Genomic DNA, 20,642 nt, shown 5'->3' with positions numbered 1-20,642 from the left:
AATGAGTATTCATTGACAACCACAACAATTTTGAATACACATACCAATGTTGCATAAATTTTAGGGATAATAATACCACTTTTTGTCGAGATTTAGCATAATCATACATAAATCTTCGTTATTCGAAAAGTTACATTTAGTACTCGTAGTGTTTGTTTCAGTTTAATAAAACAGATCCATTCGTCAATCAAAATTCAAGAAATTTACGGATATATGTGATAAAATTGAATGAACTTATTTATCCGTGATTGGCAAAATACTATCTTAGTGCATATCAAATAATATTTTTACTAAATTTTTTTTAGTAGTGAAAATGTACCTCCTCATGCATTATTTTTAAACTGCCTCATTTGTTTTATTTTTTGCCCACGGTACTGTTACGATGTCCTCTGGCTATCGTCACACCGATCGCAACTTTAGTTATAAAAGTCTTCTCGAAATGTTGTTGCAAATAGTGAATTTTTTAAGTGCTTTTGACTAATTATTTCAAGTAATTTATTATTCAAGTGGTAGTTTCTTCTTCATTTATTAAAAATAAATAAATACAAATAAAAAAGTCATAACCTAATCTTTTAACTTGTCAGGCACCATTGCCTGAAGAAAACCAACTTCAGTCAGGCTAATTAATATAATTGTGGTCAATGACGGACAGTAGTTTTTTTTTTTAAATAGAAGCGATCATTATATGATTTACATTAATATTATAATAAATTAAGTAATTAAATAATGCATCATCATGAAATAAATTATAATAAAATCAAATGAAGTGAGGTAACAATTCACATACGGTGAGATAAATACCTACACATGTTCAATAAAATTTGAATTAATGACCTCAAACTTATTTATAAACCTCAATTCTGACGATTAAGTTGAATTAAGATACTATCCGTTGAGAACCACAAAAATCGTATTCTGTAAATTTTTGTATTCGACGGCTAAAATCAATTGAAGAGTCTTTATGAACGTGAATTTTATAATTCGTACACACCTCAATTTAGTATAAATCAATTTCATACTTGCATGCATTGGTAATAAGTCTAACTATTCAAAATTTAAATATTAGAAAGATTTGGATTTATTATTTTTTCTGAGCAAATGGTTTGCCTTCAATCTCCTGACGTCTATTTTTAGATCATAGATTTGAGTTCTATCAAGAAATTGGAAGACCAATTTTGATTCTCCTTGAAAAAATTTATATTCAATTTTTGTCTCTGTCGCATTTTTATTTTTTTATTTTATTTATAATTTCATCCCCTTGAATTTTTTTAGACGCATAACTTTAACTCCCCGGCCTTTCGTTTCGAGGAGTTAGTTTAGGGTAGTTAATTAGATATACATCAATTCTATATCCGAGTGTAATTTTTTTAAATACAGTATTTATAAGATTTTTTTTAATTTTATTTATTTATAAATAAGCAAAATACGTAAAAGTATATAAATGAAAGAAGAAAAGTTGTTGGTTGCAGAACTTTATTTTCTCAATTAATATTCCATACATTATAAGACATAACAATAGAATTTTATTACATTAATTAAAAAAAATAAATATTTATGGATTTCAGACAAAATAATTTGGTCATGAATGTCCCATGGAATAATAAAATCTCTAGGGTTGGAGGGAAACAAGCGACATGCTAACTTCTGTATTTGGGTTATACACATCCGATCCCTTTTCCCCTCACGTTCTCTTGTGATGCTCATTCATTACAGTGATGTCTTGGTAATGATAGCTCGCTTACCTTCCTACTTATAAACTATCCACGATATGATAAAACACATATTAGTTTGTTCTGCAGCCTTGTCTTAAAACTTGACATAACTAAACTAATAAATTATGCTAAAATATAGGATTTCTAGAGAAATATTCTTTGATTAATGAGAAAGTATCGAGTAATGAATTTAGGCCAAATATTTACAAACGTACAATAAAAGAGACATAATCTAATAACAGAACAGAACTCGACTAGGCAAAGTTAAAAATTTAAGAAATTCTAATGACTACGTACATCATTCTAACTAATATAAAAAATTACTAAATATTTCTATCTAAATATATTATTAATTCTCTATCCGTCATTACAACTAAGCCGACAGACATTTGGCTTATCTGTGAAAGGGATATGAAAGGATGAGAAATAAATGATATTAGCAATATGATTCCGACCACACCTTCAAACATTAAGAATATCTATAGCGACCTTAAATCCAACCCTCGATGTGGTTGCTTTCAGTTTGCGATGGGCCATACATCGGAATGAAGCAATTAAGAGAAAATCTTGATTGTGCTGCTGCGTATCTGTAAGACAGCCGAAGCTGGTGAACCATTTTGCCCCACACCCAACGGATGATCAGCTTCCTGTCATAATAATGTGGCCTATAATTGTGTTGTTCCATATTTCCTGTTTTTCATAACAAAACAAGAGCGAATTACCGATAAAGAAAAAGAAAAGTTTAAGTGACAATTTTATTATTGTTATTTTTACTATATATATTTCGTGATAACAATTTTTATTTTATCGCAATAATAAATTATTAATAAATTTGTTTAAAGACAACTAGTGACCCGTTTATAGTGACGGACTAGCGACAACGAATAATTAATGTCATCAAATTGTGCTGTCGTCAATTATTTACAATAATAAATTTATATATAATTCTTGTTATTTACTGTATAGTGATAAATATATAAATATTATCATCACTTAATATATAAAATTTAATGATAATTTTAAATTATCAGTTAATATTTTATTAAACGATCATCATATTTAAAAATTTGTTCTGTTAGAAAAGAGATATTTGATATATTTTACTGACAATTTTAAAATTTTAAATGAAATAATCGTTTAACAAGTAATAAATTTTAGTCGATGCTGGACGAAATACAAAGGTAAGTTGACTTAATTTATTACACTATTTAGCAAAGGTAAGAACACGAAAATTGAAATGTGAGCAAATGGTTTATAACCCATAACATGTACAAACTCATCACTATGATGAGGCACATCCATCCCCATCGATCACTCATTCACAACATACAGCGCCAAGAACTAACATCCAATGCATCATCCATCACACCCCCTCTTCACTATCTTTTTAATTACCAAAAAAAGGAAAAAATAAAAAATTTCGTCGAAAGTTGCAGCCCCGTAAATTTCATTGAACTTCTTCTGTTTGATTTGCAACTTTCTCGACGTCCTTCGCTTTAGCAGCTTCTGTCTCCCCTCTCCAGTATTTGATCCTTCTAGCAGCAATCGACGCCTGCAATAAAATTTAAACTCGGATTTTTAAATAAGTAAAGGAATTAATTTTTAAAAAAAAATGTCAAATTGGGGGGTGATTTTCTTTTTTTAAACAAAAATACCTCTTTGTTCCAGTCAGTTCTGTAAACAATCCAAAAGAGGACCAATGTTTGTACAACTGTTCCTGCTACCATTCCGTACCATATGCCCTGGAAGTAAGATCCAATAGTAGCAATTAATATTTGTAAAAATAAAATAAATTATAGTTTCAACATAGAATTATTTAATCTCAAATTATTTATACACATAGAATGTGTGCTTACTTTGACTCCCATGTCGAGTTTATAGCCCATCACGAGACCGAGGGGAACACCGAATGCATAGTAGGACAGGATGTTGACTTTGGCAATCAAACCTTGCCATCCGGCTCCGATCGCCACTCCTGCATTAAGCAAAAACGTTAATTTCTTGCCCGTTTGTAAGTCAAGACTGAGGTACGATGTTGAGATGATGAATGAGGAGTAAAATTAACCTGACAGGGCCGGCTGAATGCTGTTAACAACAATGGAGAAGGCGAGGAGAGGTGTGAGTTCATATACGACTTCTTTGACATCAGGGCTGTCGGAGAATAAAGAAGGGTATTCATCTTGAAAGACGAGGAGGATGACAGAACTCATGAGGGCAATCAAGAACACCGATATCACCATCACCACCACTGAGAATTTAGCAGTTCTTGGATGAGATGCTCCCAATTCGTTCGACACTCTTACACTGCACGATCGTAAATAAAGAAGAAAATTGTCTTGAGAAATTAATATATCTTATTACGTAACTAATTATATCAAAAAAAAATATTCGTATGTAATCATAATATTAATTCATGTGTATGAAAAACGGCATTACCTTATTGCTGCGTTGAATCCGACTGCAATAGTGTTTGTCAATCCTAGTATGTTCGTGCTGCAAAAGTTCATAGATGTTTCGTGAGATTCTTGCACGGATCAGTATATAAAAAACACACAGTTGGTTCACAATGATCAGATTGAAAAGTTAAAATTATTACTTATTTCAAAATACAGATAAAACTAATCCTATTCGAGACGACAATAAAATAATTAAATTCCACTCAATAAGTGTGACAATAAAACAAAAGCACCCAACTGTATTTTTCTTGTCGCAGTCTAGGTTAGATGTGAAGTGGTCCAACATCTTTAATTTGGACCATGTCAAGTAATTCACACAAAATTGTTGTTCCATCATATTTGGTCAAATCAAATTAATTACAAAACAAGTACATCATATTTATTATATGATTGGTTACTTTTTTTAAATTATACATCAATCATACAATAAGTGTATTACGCTTGCTATATGATTGGTTCAAATTCGACCGATGGTATGTACTAGAATTTCCTATTAGTTCAGGCTCATAAGATTAAAAAATTCTACTGCCAAATCAACGGCCATTAATGAATAGATGTAAAGATGGCCCCACCACTACTTACCATACAGACAAAGCAGCTACAGCAACTTCTGCGTTCTTGAGATATCCAGCAAAGAGGACCAATGCCATGAAGTACCAGGTTTCCAAGCTGTAAACATAAGAAGTAGAGTTTAATTAATTACACCCTCGTCCCTGTAGAAACAAAACTGTCCTTTTCAATGATAAATAATTGGGGGGTGACACTAAACAACCATCTCTCGGTTCCTATGGCAATAGAAACCACAAACATTCCTAAATATCAAATTAATCTTTTATTTTATGCTTACAAATAATTTGAGTTATATCTTTAATGAATATATCTTTATATGAAAACGGTATAAAAAGATAATAATCGGTGATTGATTTTTTTTATACGAGTGGACAATAAAATTATTAATATTATATATCATATCATATCAGTATATTATAAATCTAACTACAAAAGTTATATAATAAGCAGCAAGTAGTGATATTTTGGTACTCGATCCATGTAAAAAATACTTGAAGAATAGACAAGTTTATATGAAACACGGAATTCAAGATTAAAAGGGTGCATGAGTTAAAGAGAATCCTCAAAAGTATAGTCGCAAAATGTAAGAATTTCACACGAAAATGGTTTTGTTAATTATTATGTTCCCTGGATTAGTAAGAATTTAAGAATTGACAAGAACATCATGCGACAATCTACTTACCACAACATAACGGCTGATGCAAGAGACAGTCTCACAAAACCCCAGATGTTTTGAAATGACCTCAAGGTAAATCCAGGCCACGCTTTACCACATGTCCCGCTGAATATGTAAATCACTTGGGCTATGACGATGAACCACCAAGAAGCGTCCAGCACCGCCGCGCCGGCGGCCATCCCCCACCCGAGTTTCAGCATCAGCAACCAGCTGAAGAGTATGTGCAACACCAACGCCACCGCGGAGATCACGGCCATGGCCAAGATTTTACTCTGGGCCTGCAAGAACTTGGCCGTCGGGAAATTCAAGGCGTAGGCAAAGAGCTGAGGAATCATCCAGATGGCAAACTTTCCGGCGGTCCGCGAGATGCTTGGCGTCTGCCCGATTACTAGCAAGAATGGTAATGCGAAGATGTAGAGAAACATCATGACGAATGCGGTGGCGAGGAGGATGATCCATGATCTCTGCAAATAGACGCCCAGCATGTCCAGCTGCCCGGCCCCGAAGGCCTGTCCGCAGAGGGTTTCTACCGCGCTTCCCATTCCCAGCTGCTCCACATACTCATCCAATTCAAACCCAGTTCAAGAAAGCAAACAGAATATACTAGAAAGGTAACACGTATACAAACGACCCACTGAATTTTCCATTTTTAATCCAATTATTTTGTACACAGAATATATATATTATATTAAATAGACTTGCAGAAGTTGAATAAAAACTTGAATCGAAAAAGGGTTTTTTCTTTCAACTCACACAAAAAGTATGCACATGTTTGTGGAACCGATTCACGCTTTAAACGAATATCCCTCTTGAACCAAAAGGAGGGTACATCATTACCACATATGCTTCAAGTTTCCAGGTATTACAAAACATTGATCTAATTATGATTATCTCAAGAATTAAATGTCCGAAGGACGTAATCACCCAAAACCTGTTAAAACAAGAGCAACACAGTAGAGGGAAAAGGTTACATATACGTACCATAACGCCGAGAGATAAACCGGCGATGACAGAGTTCTCGATGGAGAAGGCGGCAAGGTCAAGGGTCCCGACATGTCCCGCGAAGGTCTGAGTCATGGCACCGAGTGCGTACTGGGCAACGGAGCTGAAAATAGCTGGGCCCGCCAAGTACCAGAGCTTGCCCGACTCCTCCTTGAACGCTGACATAAACCCACCAAAGCTCTCGATCGGAGCAATGTCATCTTCGTCGGCGACGAACGACGAGAAGAACGACAAGTTCGATAGCCTCTGGAACGAGTACCTCGGCACGGAGATAAGATCCGGGACTTGGTCTTCTTCCTCGTGTACAAGAAGTGGCTGCTTTGAATTATCCTCCATGCCTGCTCCTACACGCACTCACACTCACACACACTCAAAGATTGAGAGAGAGAGAGAAGAAGAGAGAGAAAGAGAGAAGGCTGGAAGTTGCAGAAGAAAGGGGGTTCGAGGGGTATTTATTGTGAGGGAGTGAGCTGTCGTACACAAAGCGACGAACCAGGAAGCAAAAGAAACGAGTGTACAAATTGGGCAGCCCTTCCAAATCCCTACTGTTTTCTTACCTGCAATAAAATATTTTGCGTCAAAAGACGCGCTGACGTTTTAAAGATAAAAATTGTAAGAACACATGTTTTGAAACACGGTTATCGGGGGGACCTAATTATCATTCAGAGCCAGAACAAAGGTCTAATTCAACATGTGCTCTCAAGACCGACGCGTAATGTGAATGTGTATGTGAATGTGAATGTGAACGCGGTGAATGCCAAGCCAATGCCCACCTCAGGAGCCCCACTAATCATTACCCTTTTTCTACAAAAAAATAGCTTTGAGTAAAGATTAATTCATCAAGTTTAATGTAATTTATATGTATGTGATATTGTAAATGATTAAATTTTTTTATAAAAAAAATAATAATTTAGCTCCCTATTTAAGGAAATAAATTATTTTATTTTAAAATTACATAGATTAAATTGCTGTATTTTTAAAAATACAAAGTCGTAAATTGTTATTTTTTTTTTATAATGAATAATTTGCACATTTTTAATATTACAAGCAAATTATTTGTATTTTTCTACTTAATTTATTATTTGTGTGATTAAATTACACTTTACCATCCAAAGTATACCAAATTTACAATTTACACTTATAACATTTCACCTGGGATGCTTTTTATACATTTTCACCTGTACCTGTCCATAATCATTTTGCGGTGGAAAAGCGATTACATGTGCATCACATGTTATTTTTTTAAGAGTTGAAACATTAATTTTTTAGAAATTATTTTTGGATAAATTCGTCACTCCAAAGGCTATAAAATGAATACATCTAAAAAAAATATTTTAGAATTGACGTTTTTATTCCGTTCAAAATAACAAATGACATGTATGTGATCATTTTTTTTAATGAAATTAACTATAAGAAAGTGATTTTACACAACAAACTGTAAATTTCATGTATTTTGGTTGATAAAGTATCAAAAAGAACAATTTAGACAGAAAGCATAAAAGACAAAATATAAATTATTTTTTATTATTTCAGTAATACATCTATTCAACTAATACATCATAACCAAAATTAGTAGACGAATCACATCGATTCAGCAAATAACTAAGGACAAATAAATTACAATAATTCACATAAAGTGAGATAAATACTCATACATTTGAAGTGACTCGAACTCATGATCTCGAACTTGTTCGTAAAATCTCAATCTAAATCCTAACCACAAAACTAAAACATCATTGGAATAAATTACCTTTCGTTATTTTATAGAAAAAAGTTACATGCCGAACTTGTATCAATCTTACCTTGATGGTGTGGCTATTCACGTGTTTTGGTCCCTACTTATGTAATTAATTTAATTCAATTTAATTAATCATATCTTGTTATTAATTATTACTCCACCAGATGCCGTATTTGAACCTGATTTTGCATCTTGACCTCAGTCAACGTAAGCTCAAAATTATTACACAATTCGTGATTAAAATATAAGAAAGTCAGAGGAAAATTTTTGTCTGTTTGAATTGAATTAATCAAACATCAAATATAACATAGTAGTTGCATGATTAAATTTTTTTTTGGATTTTACATTAATTAGATAATAGATATATTATATTTATTACGCGACTTATGTAAGTCTAATTAAAATTTGATTTGAACTAAAAATTTTCGAATATTAAAACTATATCTTGGAGAAACGTTTGTGTCTGACTCTTACTAATTTCTTTGGGATAAAATTATAAACCGAGCCTAGTTTGATTTTATTTGACCACATAGGACATGTTTTTGTAATTTCGGAAGTTGTCAATGTGAATGTGGAAAATTAATCACAGGAATATTCTAAGTCCAATCTTCCTAAGATTGACCTAATTAGCTATCCAAATTCATTATGATCATGTACGAATTCCTAATCATTACAATGTAACGTAATGCATCGTGTTTTTTTTTTTCCAAAATTTAATACGTAAATTATATTGTCTGGAAATTACAATTAACGCCCATTATGTTTGTTTTTTAATTATAAATAGATCCCTTCATTTGTAAAATTCATGAAATTTGTAAAATCGTTGAATGAAAATTCATTATTCTTGATTGACTTATTTTATTGCATGTCAAACAACTCTTTTCTGATCAAAGTTACTTATAAGGGTGAAAGTATACATCATCACATGCATTAGCGTGTAAAAATTTACAAGAGTTGTTTGGCTAGAAAAAATTTGTTTGACATGCAATAAGTTGGTAATAAGTTAATAGAGAATAAATATATATTCTCGTTTAATTGTTTTTTTTGCTAAAACCAACAAATTTGGTGTTGAATTTTGATTAATGGAACGATTTATTTATTTAGATAGTAAAAAATCTCAAGAGTACTAAATATAATTTTTTAAATTATAAAAAAATTACGTATAGTTATATCAAACATGAGAAAAAGTGGTACAATTATCCCAACAAATTAAGGGGAATATTTAGAAAAGTACACATCACTCGTACGTAATTATATTGAAGGAACCGTATTTTTTGTTGCAGTGAATAACTACAACTTCAATTTGATTGGTCTCAATTAAATATATAAAAATGCAACTGTATTTTCAAGACTGTGATTTGTTCAACTCTTTTTAATAATTGTAGAACGTCAAATTGGAAACAATGCTTTAATTTCTAAATTTATCAGCTTTTCTAATAATACGTAATTTATTACATTATCCAATATATATAAATTCAAAATGGATTTAATATATCAATAACTCAAAACAAGAAGCACATAAAGAATTTTAAAAAATAAGTAAAATAATAATTTATAGTTCATCAAGAATTTATTCAATTTATCACAAAAATAGGTGGAAACTTAATAAAAATTAATGTATTGGGCTAATTATTAGACGACCATTAAAGAATATTCGTAATTTTTAAATAATGAAAAGATATTTGTAATTATATCAAACTTTAAGGAAATTAATTGTAATTTACGTTAATATATATGTATGTAAAGTGTGTCAAATTAATATTTCATACATAAATTTATAAAATAATATATTAGATTACTCATTACTCCATGGAATTCAAAATGATTTTACTGAATCCAATAAAAAAAATAAAGTTTTTATAGACCGTGAGGCTTTGGAATCAACCCACAATTTGCCTATAAACTAGTCTAATTATGTAAGGCAGAGGTCACATGGACTCAGGGCCTTGCACAGACCTCCTTTCAATATGTATGCACGCTCGTCAAGGTAAGAAAGAGCACATGATGTCTTAGCATAGTTGGTAGAGATAATTTCATCATCTTTATGTGAAATTTAGTGTAATTACATGTTAATTATTTTATGATCTAGCAAATTATATTTAATACTTTTTAAATTTGTTTCTATCTAACAAATAAATTTCTCCATTAGTTAGATTTTACTGAATTTGCTGATATTAATAAAACAATTGAATGACAATTCATATTTACCCTAAATTAACTTAATACTGACTTATTGCAGGTCAAATGACGGTAAATATAAATTATTTTTCTAATTTTTTTATTAATATCAACAAACTAGGTGAACTTTGACTAACGGAATGACTTATTTGTTAGATGAAAGCAAATCTCAGAGTGTTAGATGTCATTTTTCAAACTACAAGAAGCCTACATATAATTACGCCAAATTTGGGAGTGGAGAAGGAGAGGAAGTGTAATTAACCCTAGTTTTTAAGGTTGAAGTAACATGAACTAATTCGAAATCATAAGCTTGAATTCTATCGGTATTTGTTAAAGTGAGTTTGTTATAATTTATTTCATAGTTTGTAATTATATGATGTATCAATCAATTTATTGAAATATTTACTTAATCATGTAAATTAATGCATCAATCAAAATCAAGGTTTTTTTTTTTTTTTTTTTTTTAAAGTGTAGTGGTGCTTGCAATGACTTAAGATAAATGCTTATAATTTTATGGGCAAATTGTAATTTTCGTCCAGTTTCTTAGAGGCGGTGGCGTTTTCAGTCCAGATCTATTCCAAAATAGAATTGTAGAACAGTAATTAAAAAAAATTGGCAATTTTAGGACAAATTACCCTAAATCAGCCGGAATTGTGCATGTTTGGGTCACGTGAGCGTCTGAAAATTGGGGGAAGCATACGTGGCCGGTTAAATAGATTACGTGTAAAAAAAAAAGGGGGGGCAACATGACGTGGCAAGCTGACGTGGAAAAAAGGCCACGTCAGCTTGCCAACGTGGAAAGTTTTGGAGGGAAAACAGAGGGCACGTCTTTCTCACGTGCCGTCGTCTTCTCACCTCTTTTACAGAGTAAGGAGGCCTTTTCCTTTATCGGGATCAGCAGTGATGGACTCCACAGCTATGGAGGCCTTTTCCTTTATCGGGATCAGCAGTGATGGACTCCACAGCTATGGAGGCCTTTTCCTTTATCGGTGCTGAGCTGTAGTCGATAATTCTCAACAAGGGGCCAAGAGCCCCCTCCTCAAAAACAATTTTCCGCGGCAAATCGCCGGAGGAAACGAGCAAGGAAACTGCGTGAACCGCCAGTTCTCTGAGGGAATCATGAGCATTTAGATCGAGCAGAGAAATCAAGCAGCCCACATTCCCTTCTTTCGCGACAAGAGCGGCAGACTTATCGTCATCCGATAGAAGCTGAATTAACGACTCCAAGCCCTTCCGCTTGAACTCCAGCCCACCGATCTGGAGCCTAGTGAAGAGGTCTTTGATGAAAAACGTTAGTTCCTCTTTCGAGGAACTCGGATTGGGGCGAGAGAGAACAATGGCGGTGGACTGGTGGAGAACGCCGGAGCGAAGTAAGAGCTCGAGATCGTTAATCTGCTTCGACAACCAACCGGCAGCCATATCAAGGTCGGATTGCATCAACAGCTTCCCGCGACTGAAAGAAGCGTCGGAGCAGTGCTGGCAGAGGGTCTCGACTCGGCGGAGGGTGGAGAGCAAGGCCAGCAGAAGTGGAGGCAGAAGAGGGTTTTCTGACCAGTGAGGGGAATCCGAGATTTCGGACAAGAGGGATTTGAGGGAAGCAAGACGTGCCCTCTGTTTTCCCTCCAGAACTTTCCACGTTGGCAAGCTGACGTGGCCTTTTTTTCCACGTCAGCTTGCCACGTCATGTTGCCTCCCTCTTTTTTTTTACACGTGATCTATTTAACCGGGCACGTATGCTTCCCCCAATTTTCATACACTCACGTGCCCAAACGTGCACAATTCCGGCTGATTTAGGGTAATTTGTCCTAAAATTGCCAATTTTTTTTAATTACTGTTCCGGCTGATTTAGGGTAATTTGTCCTAAAATTGCCAATTTTTTTTAATTACTGTTCTACAATTCTATTTTAGAATAGACCTGGACTGGAAACGCCACCGCCCCTAAAAAACTGGACGAAAATTGCAATTTCCCTAATTTTATTATTGAAAATAAATTTTAAAGTGTATTTTTTATTTATAATTTTAGTTTTTGACATGTTTAAAATAATTTAATTTAAATCAAAAGGTATAAGCAGTTTTCAACTACTTTATTAAGCTAACTCTTTTTACTTTCCACTTTTGTTTTCAAATACTCAAATTTTGTTACAGCTCAACTTACAATTCTTTCTTCAAACACCAACTTAATGTTAAACTAAAGGTGTTAAGTTTTTCTTACAGATCATGGATTCGAACCCCGCCTTATGTGTGGGAAGTCTATTAATAGTAGGTGTTGTTTTTACTGTAATGGTAGGTATAGATTATATTTTATTTATATGATATTATTGATCAGAGTATGATTATTGAAATGATCGATATTTGACAAGAATAATTATAATCAATTCAATTAATAATAGTTCATCGTTCTTACTAAAAAAAAATCCTATATGTATATGTTTGAAAATACAAGAAAATATGTATGCATGATACAATTATGTATTATCAGAAATATAATTTTGAGATCATAAATTAATGATGAATAATTATTAATTTGATATATATGTTTTTAATTTCTCACAATTAAAATTATGTTCACAATATATAGTCATACTGGATTCATACTTATTGTGGTCGTAATGTGTTATACTGTTATATTCGATAAAAGTGCAAAAATTTCAACCACTAGAATGGAAATTTTAGTAAATATCACGAATATTTTGCATCACAAATATTATAATTCATTTTTTGAAATCTAATATTGTAATACAATTAAGCAATTACTCATTGTTTTAACATGCGATAATATTCAAGATTAACATCAACCCTCCAAAGATTAATATATATAATTGGGCAAATTACATGGACACCCTTTGAGATTAGGCTAAAATATACAAATACCTCCAATTTTTTATAAAATTACAGTTACACCCTTTGAGGTTATAGTTGCAAATACAACTGCACTCCCTATTTAAATGAAAAATTTACAAAAACACCCTCTGAAAATATTACACTAACCCCCCTCAAGAGGTGTAGCTGTAATTTTATAAAACACAGGAACTGTTTGTATAATTTGATCTAACTTTAGGGATGTTAATCTAGTTTACCCAAAAATTTCATTAGACCTATTCCGTCCGTTAAGAATTTATCATCTTATATTCTTCGAAGCTTGTACGAAAAATTATTTGACGGAAGAAATTATCTAAGCAATTTGTAAAAATACATAACTAGTATATTATAATTTTATATTAAGTTTACGAGAGACGCATATCAAAAGGATCGATGGGTAGACTTTGAAAATTACAAAATGAAACGTCAAAAAATAAATATATATATATACATATATATATATACATACATATATATATATATAGTTTAAATTACTGCTAGGGACCATGAACTGACGGTCCTCATATATATTCATGACCGGTAATGTAATCAATGGTTAGGGACGGCTATTATTTTCAACCAATTAGTTAACAAACAGACATATATAAATTCAATATTATTCCATTGGTTGAATAAAACCACCTATAATTCATATATAAGTTGAATATTATTCCATTGGTTGAATAAAACCACCTATAATTTTTGTGTATTTGATGCATATGTTTATATATAAACGTAGAATATAAAGAAAAAAAATACATAATTCTCTTTTGTATCCCTTTCAAATATATATATATATTTTAATATAATATGTATATATGAAATTGAAGATCTTATAATTATTATTTAGTTACAACAACTTTTATCTTGTCATAATAATAAATTTTGTGGTTTTAATAGTAAGTATTATTTTGTAAAAGCTTTTGTTAATAAAGTTAGTAATAAAAAATCATGCATAAAGTTGGGATTAGATAATTGGATATATAATGAAATCTATTGATAACAAATAATGTTGTTACTGTAGATGTGCCATTAATTATTTTTAGTAACACTACAAAAAATAGATTTTATCAGAACGGTTGTTTGGGACGAATTTCGAAATGGATTGAAGTCCTATTTTATTTTTGGGATGGCATTTATGACGGTTTTGGGATGAAACGATGTCCATTCGAAATACCCTATTGAAAAAAATTGCGGACGACTTTCGGAAGGTTTGTTGAAGTCGTCCCACAATTTGGGACGACAACAAAAGCCGTCCCAAAATCCGTCAAAAGGACGAATAATTGAAATATAAGTTTGGGACCGCCTTACGGCCAGTTTGTGACGACGTTTGGTACAACCTTGCCGACATATTTTCTTTTTTTATTTGGGACGGAATGTCTCCCCAAATTCCATTTGGGACTTTTAATTAAAATATAAGTTCGATTTGGGATGTAACTTTTAAATCAGACGTAGTATTTTTTGAACGATTTTGGGACAGTGTTTTGGATGGCTTTTAGGACGTGTTTTTTTTTTTTCTTTTTGTATTTCGTCCCAAATTCCATCCCTGTGTTTATTTAAATTTTTTAAAAAAATTCTTTTTTATTTTTATATTTTTTTGTTGGGCAAAATTTTACTATATTAAATTTATGTTTGAAGACAATATTTTTCATATGAAAGAAATTAAAATTAGCCGAATAATTTAGATCCAAAGTATATAGTTAACAATTCTAATTTCAAAAAAAAAAAGTATTAAAATTTAAATCCTAATGTAATGACTAGGGCGAATGCTGGTCGGTTGGCTGAGGATTTGCAGCTTCTTCGTTTTGCTGCTGTGTGGACTCCTCAATTGGGGTATTAGCAGCCTGTGGCTTGTCGGAGCGCAACATCTAGATCCCCATCTTGTTAAAGAGCATGTTCAACATAAGTTTGATTTTCTGAAGCTGCGTTGAGACGGGAGGTTTGGGCAGTGAGGCAGCATTGGATGTCGATGCTCTGTAGTCTCTGGTCCACGGGCGAGCGGTATCTAATGTCAATGCCTTGAAAACCATACAAAAGACTCAGCCCTGCTTTCTCCCAAAACAGTGTTCTAAAATAAGATATTTAACTGGAATTTAGCAGAAAGTTGTTGTACCAGTAGCGTAAAATAGATCAAAACATCAATCGGTAAAGACTTCGTTATAAGTTTTTTTTTAAAAAAATTACCAGATGTTTGAGCAGAGTGAGAGATGCGGTTTTCCGGACAGAAATGTGGTGAAAAGGGAAATGAGTTTAGGGATTTGGGGTCTAAATTCAAATTCTTTATTAGTATTTTCGAATGACATTAGTAGTTGTTATTCAAAGATAGTAACTTAACAAAATGATGTCATATTTAACAATATCCATCCGAAATATAATGGAATCATCCTAAATTTCGTCCCAAAATAATTTATTAAAATTATTTATCAATTTAAAAAATTAGAAAAAATCATAAAAAAATACATGTACTACACCGAATTGTGTAAATTAATTATTAATATTTGTATTACAACTCAATTGAATTTCATAGAAATTAAAAAAATTATATCATATGTTTACTAAGAAGGAATATGATAATTCAATGTTGATACTTATAAAACTGCTTTTGTATTCAACCATCATTATAGTAAATTATTCGATGGAAGCAACCAATTTTAGATTCGACCACTAGATATGATCACATTGATGTTATATTACTTGAAATTTCAAGCCAATCTAGATTACGGACATCAATATATCGTATTTGAAAAATTAGACTATTATTTAAGGACGAAATGGGATGCCACGTTAGGAGAGACTTTGGGACGGGAGATGAACAACTGTCCCAAACTCCGTCCCAAATGCAGTCCTAAATTTTTGGGATTTTTGAAATTTTTACCCCTCGGATTGATTTTAGGACGCACTTTTGGACAATTTTGGGATGGTTTGCGAAAATTGAATTTAATTTGAATTTGAATTTTTCGAGATTTTTAGGTTGTCGCGGGAATTTAAAAACTATTGGGATGGTCTTTGGGACGACTCTGTTCCAATTTTCATCCCAAATGTTTGAATTTATTTTTCCAAAATAAGTACAAAATATTAAATTTAGGATGACACAAAGTGGCTGTTAAAATTTAATTGTTGAAATTGTGGTGTATGGAATTATGGCTGGCTTGTTGGGATGACATTTTGGAGAATATTCTATTAGAAAATTGGACATCTTCAGGTTGTCCCAAATGTGGAACAATTTTGCCATCGTCACAAATATCGTCCCAAACTATTACCGACCAAAATCTTGGAACAACATTTGGGACGCTTTTGGACGATTACTAACTTTTTGTCTATTTTGGGACGGATGTTCGGACGACCTTGTTATTTTAGGACAGTGAATATTAGAACGAGACATTCCGTTCCAATTTCATATGAAGTCGTCCCAATTGGGTCGGATTTTGGACATGTGTTAGCCGTCCCAGAAATCTGTCCCAATAAGGCTTTTTTTTTGTAGTGCAACTATATGCAGAATTTTTATTATTAATAATTTATATAGTGACAAGATAAAAATTATTATCATTTAATATATATTTTTAGTGAAAATTTTACATTGTACTTATTATTTTATCATTAATATTATATTTTGTTGTAGTAAATATAAAGTATTATTATCAAAGTCTACAATCATAAAACATCTTTGCTGAATTATATATATATATATATATGTGAATTAAACTAAAAATGTATCTAAAACAATAAATGTCATATCAAATTATAGAACTTTCCAATCGACATAGTAAATGAAAACAAATTTACAGTTTTTTATATTTTTGATGGAACCTTAGAGAATTGAAACAAATTCATCTCTCGCCGTAAGTGGCTCTTACTCATTAAAGTGGGATTCATATCCTTTTCACCTTTTGGACACTAAATTCCACTTATGTCTTGTCCAACTCATTTTCACATGGTAAAATTTGACGTATTGTAATGATATATATATATATATATATGTGTGTGTGTGTGTGTGAATATTAGCATTCTTTAGGTAGTAAAAAATATGAAAACACTGCGACTAAACATCAGAGCAAATCAATACTAATTATCATAGTCTAATAAAATATAATTTTTTACTATAATTAATTGGTAGTCAAAAGAAGAAAAAGAAAACCATGGTAAATACAAACTAATTATGATTGTGCATCGCTCATTACTCGATGTTTATGCAAGTGAGGTGAAAATTAGTTAAATTAGAGCTAAAATCATGAAAAATATTAATTAATCGTGATAGAAATTTAAATTTTTCATTGATTTTGTTTTGTTATAGTTCGTAGTATTGATTTAATGGAAAAAATTATTTTTTTTTTGTAATGTTTTCTCTATATTTTTCATACCATCTAAATCCATCAATCCAAATATAACTCGTTTGAAAAATGAGTACAGTTAAGTTTTATAATAATTTATATACTTATTTTATTTGAATGTACTCTTTAATTTGAAACTATCAATACAATAATAAGTCTTTTATATATTTAAACTAAATATATTAAATAAAATAATAATTATATTTATAAATAGTTAAATAAATAAATCCATATGATATACATTAGTAAAAAAATATATAAAATTATAAGGGCAAAAGAGTAATTGGATATATAGGAGGCACACCATAAGTACATAAAACCTATCACACCATATAATTTCCAACACCCCTATAAATACCAAAATACTAATTTTTAATCCAAGACTACTACTCATTGACAAGACCCCTCCTTCTTGAGGATTACACATTTTGCAGAAACTATATTTCACCTGGTGTAAAATTCCGTCGTGGTAAAATCCCAATTTATTCCTTAGCAAAAAATCTCGACCACATCATTGGCGCCGTCTGTGGGAACAAATTTCACCTCGACGTTGAGCATGCACACCAGGTCCCGAGCCCGTGACGTACACGATCTAAATGCAATCCGTGACGTACACGATCTAAACGCGAGAAACGGAATGGAACAGAACCCCCCTGGCGAACAGCCAGTTGCTCAGGAGGTAACCCCCCTAACGCACCAGCAAACACCCCTCAATGGGGGACTCCCCTCGTCACATAAAAAATTTTCGGCCGTGCCCCCAACCGGAGTGCTCCCCCCGGAGGCTCCACCCTAAGAACCGATGATCCAGCTGACACAGGAGGCCTTGCTAACCTTGATACGAGACGCGTCTACACGAGCTGCGGCTCAAGCCGTGGCCCAATTTGTGGCGCAACAACCAGTGAACCCGCCCCCTCCTTCCCCTTGCAGAAGTCGAGAACTATCCTCGGCTCCCGAGGAGGAGGAGCAGAGGCGAGAGGAAGTAAACAGTCGGATCTCCAGACCCGAAGTTGCACAAACTCAAGATCGGAATCTCCATAATCGAGAATCTTCCGCCCCCCCACCAACTCGAAGAGCCGAGGATTCCTACTCGCTGTTGGCTGTGGCACCTCCAAGACGGAGCCCATTTGCCTCCAACATTCGGGCAGAGGCGCTCCCAGCTGGTCTCAAGGTGTCGAATCTATCGAAGTATGATGGAACGGGAGACCCACAAGAACACTTAGACAAATTTTATGCCAAGATTGATTGGTATGATCTGAGTGATGCCGCCTATTGTAAGGTTTTCCGCACTACACTCTCAAAACGAGCGTTGGCTTGGTTTAACCAACTGCCCGCTGGAACTATTTCCAGCCTCGAGCAGTTGGTTCAATGCTTTTTGCACCACTTCTCCATGAACAAAAAAGTCCCGAAAACAGCGGCATATCTATTTACTATTCGTCAGAGGGAAGACGAGACTCTGAGAGACTTCATGCAAAGGTTCGTAGATGCAGTGCATGAGGTTCCTCATGTTAATCAAGAGTTGTTAGCCAGTATTGTCCAACAGAATCTACAACCGGGAAGATTCAAAGAGTCTATAGCCGGCAAGCCCCCTAGCACCATGGAAGACTTACTCGTGCGCTCCCAGAAATACATCCGGATTGAGGAGTCTAATGCTTTGGATCCTTCCCTTAGCGGCAAAAGGAAGGGTCGGGAAGAGGAAAAAGTGCCGAAAAAGAAAGAGGAACGCAAGCATGTACCTCCGGCGGGGTTTGCTCACTATACCCCTTTGAATGCTCCCAAGGGGGAGATATTAATGGTGGCGGAACAACAAGGGATAATCAGTCAATGGCCGGCAAAGATGAAAGATAACCCCAAGAGATTTAAATCCGACAAATATTGTCATTTTCACCGAGACAGGGGACACATGATGGAGGAATGCCATCACCTGAAGAATGAGATAGAAAAATTGATCCAGCAGGGATACTTAAAGGAATATGTCAACCACTATGCACAAGGACGCCAATTTGACCGTGGGCCGAATGTGCGAACTCCTCGTGACGATAACTATCCCACCGCAGGAGTCATCCCGTGACCTCAAAAAGATCAACAAGCCATGAAGGAGGAACTCAAAGTTCACGTAGCGGAAAAAATTATTTTTTGGCTAGTCACTTGTAATAGGAGAAAACTCGAGTAGTAGCTCGACATATCCTTATCCCCTTTTGATTTTCCGAAAAACTTTGTATTCCAAATTTTGAGTAATGAAGTTGGTTTTCTTGTCGTCGTCCCAACAAACAAAACAAACTTAGACATAGAGATCCTTGAAGTTTCACGAGGACCCTAGAGGCAAAAATCGTCATTGTCATATAGACAAAAGTCGCTATTGCCCCGGGACCCCCTAAATGGAACTTTCATTGAGATCCTCGTTAATAATGTCGCCCCGGAAACTTTACATCCCTTTGAAGTTGGTGAAAGACCGACTCCGGGACATGAAGTATCCTTTGAGGCAACATCCCCTCTTAAAAATTATTGGAATCGGAAAATTTTGCCTTGGAATCGGAAAATTTTGCCCCCACCGTCCGAAGTTGGTAAAAACCTAACTATGGGGCTTGAGCAAAAACATCACTAGAGGCAATATGGAGTACTATCGAGTTCTCTACCAAAAGTTCAACCTAATGGATGGTGAAGAAATCACCCCAAGAGGCTACGCCTTAAAAAAAATTGCGCCGCTTCACCCTCTCCGAAATCTTGGGGGGGCTCCATTACCAAATGTAAGAATTGTTTATGGGGAATCTCATCTCTTGAAGATGACGTCGAATTTCTCAAAATAAATGGAAGAGTTTGTCGCGAAAGATGAGTAAATTCTGAATAACCACTACCAATAAAAAATGAGAGCAAGTATTGTTAAAAAATATTTGATGGTGTAGTGGTAGGAGGAGTTCCTACTTACCACCCTTTTAACCTGCGTTCAAAACCCAGGTGACGCAAAAATTAGCACCTCCTCACAACACTTGAAGACTCAAGCTAAGCTTGAGGAGAGCTCGAGTTACATCGCCTGGTGCGCCGCACTCCACCTGGTGCACCAACTCGAGGCACGAGCGGGGCTCGGGGGGACCTCCTGGTGCACCCCTCCCCCCCCCCCCGGCCGCG

At 33.8% G+C, this 20,642-nt stretch overlaps 3 protein-coding genes across 3 annotated transcripts; 1 reads left to right on the top strand and 2 right to left on the bottom strand.

Moving 5' to 3' along the window:
• Positions 2,887-6,855, bottom strand: LOC105168296 (protein DETOXIFICATION 30-like). Its single transcript, XM_011088319.2, has 8 exons — positions 6,396-6,855; positions 5,421-5,962; positions 4,751-4,837; positions 4,149-4,205; positions 3,778-4,016; positions 3,569-3,687; positions 3,368-3,454; positions 2,887-3,264 (listed from the first exon to the last, which is right to left on the bottom strand). The coding sequence occupies exons 1-8, from the start codon at positions 6,750-6,752 to the stop codon at positions 3,160-3,162; spliced, it is 1,593 nt and encodes a 530-aa protein (XP_011086621.1). The 5' UTR covers positions 6,753-6,855; the 3' UTR covers positions 2,887-3,159.
• Positions 11,227-12,017, bottom strand: LOC105168662. Its single transcript, XM_011088795.1, has 2 exons — positions 11,969-12,017; positions 11,227-11,879 (listed from the first exon to the last, which is right to left on the bottom strand). The coding sequence occupies exons 1-2, from the start codon at positions 12,015-12,017 to the stop codon at positions 11,227-11,229; spliced, it is 702 nt and encodes a 233-aa protein (XP_011087097.1).
• LOC105168661 lies at positions 18,319-19,587 on the top strand. The gene has a single exon (XM_011088794.1). The coding sequence runs from the start codon at positions 18,319-18,321 to the stop codon at positions 19,585-19,587; it is 1,269 nt and encodes a 422-aa protein (XP_011087096.1).

Source organism: Sesamum indicum, linkage group LG8, assembly GCF_000512975.1.
Source record: "Sesamum indicum cultivar Zhongzhi No. 13 linkage group LG8, S_indicum_v1.0, whole genome shotgun sequence".
Taxonomy (NCBI): Eukaryota; Viridiplantae; Streptophyta; class Magnoliopsida; order Lamiales; family Pedaliaceae; genus Sesamum; species Sesamum indicum.
Note: the sequence above shows the minus strand (reverse complement) of the source record. Positions and strands in the feature narration are given on the sequence as shown.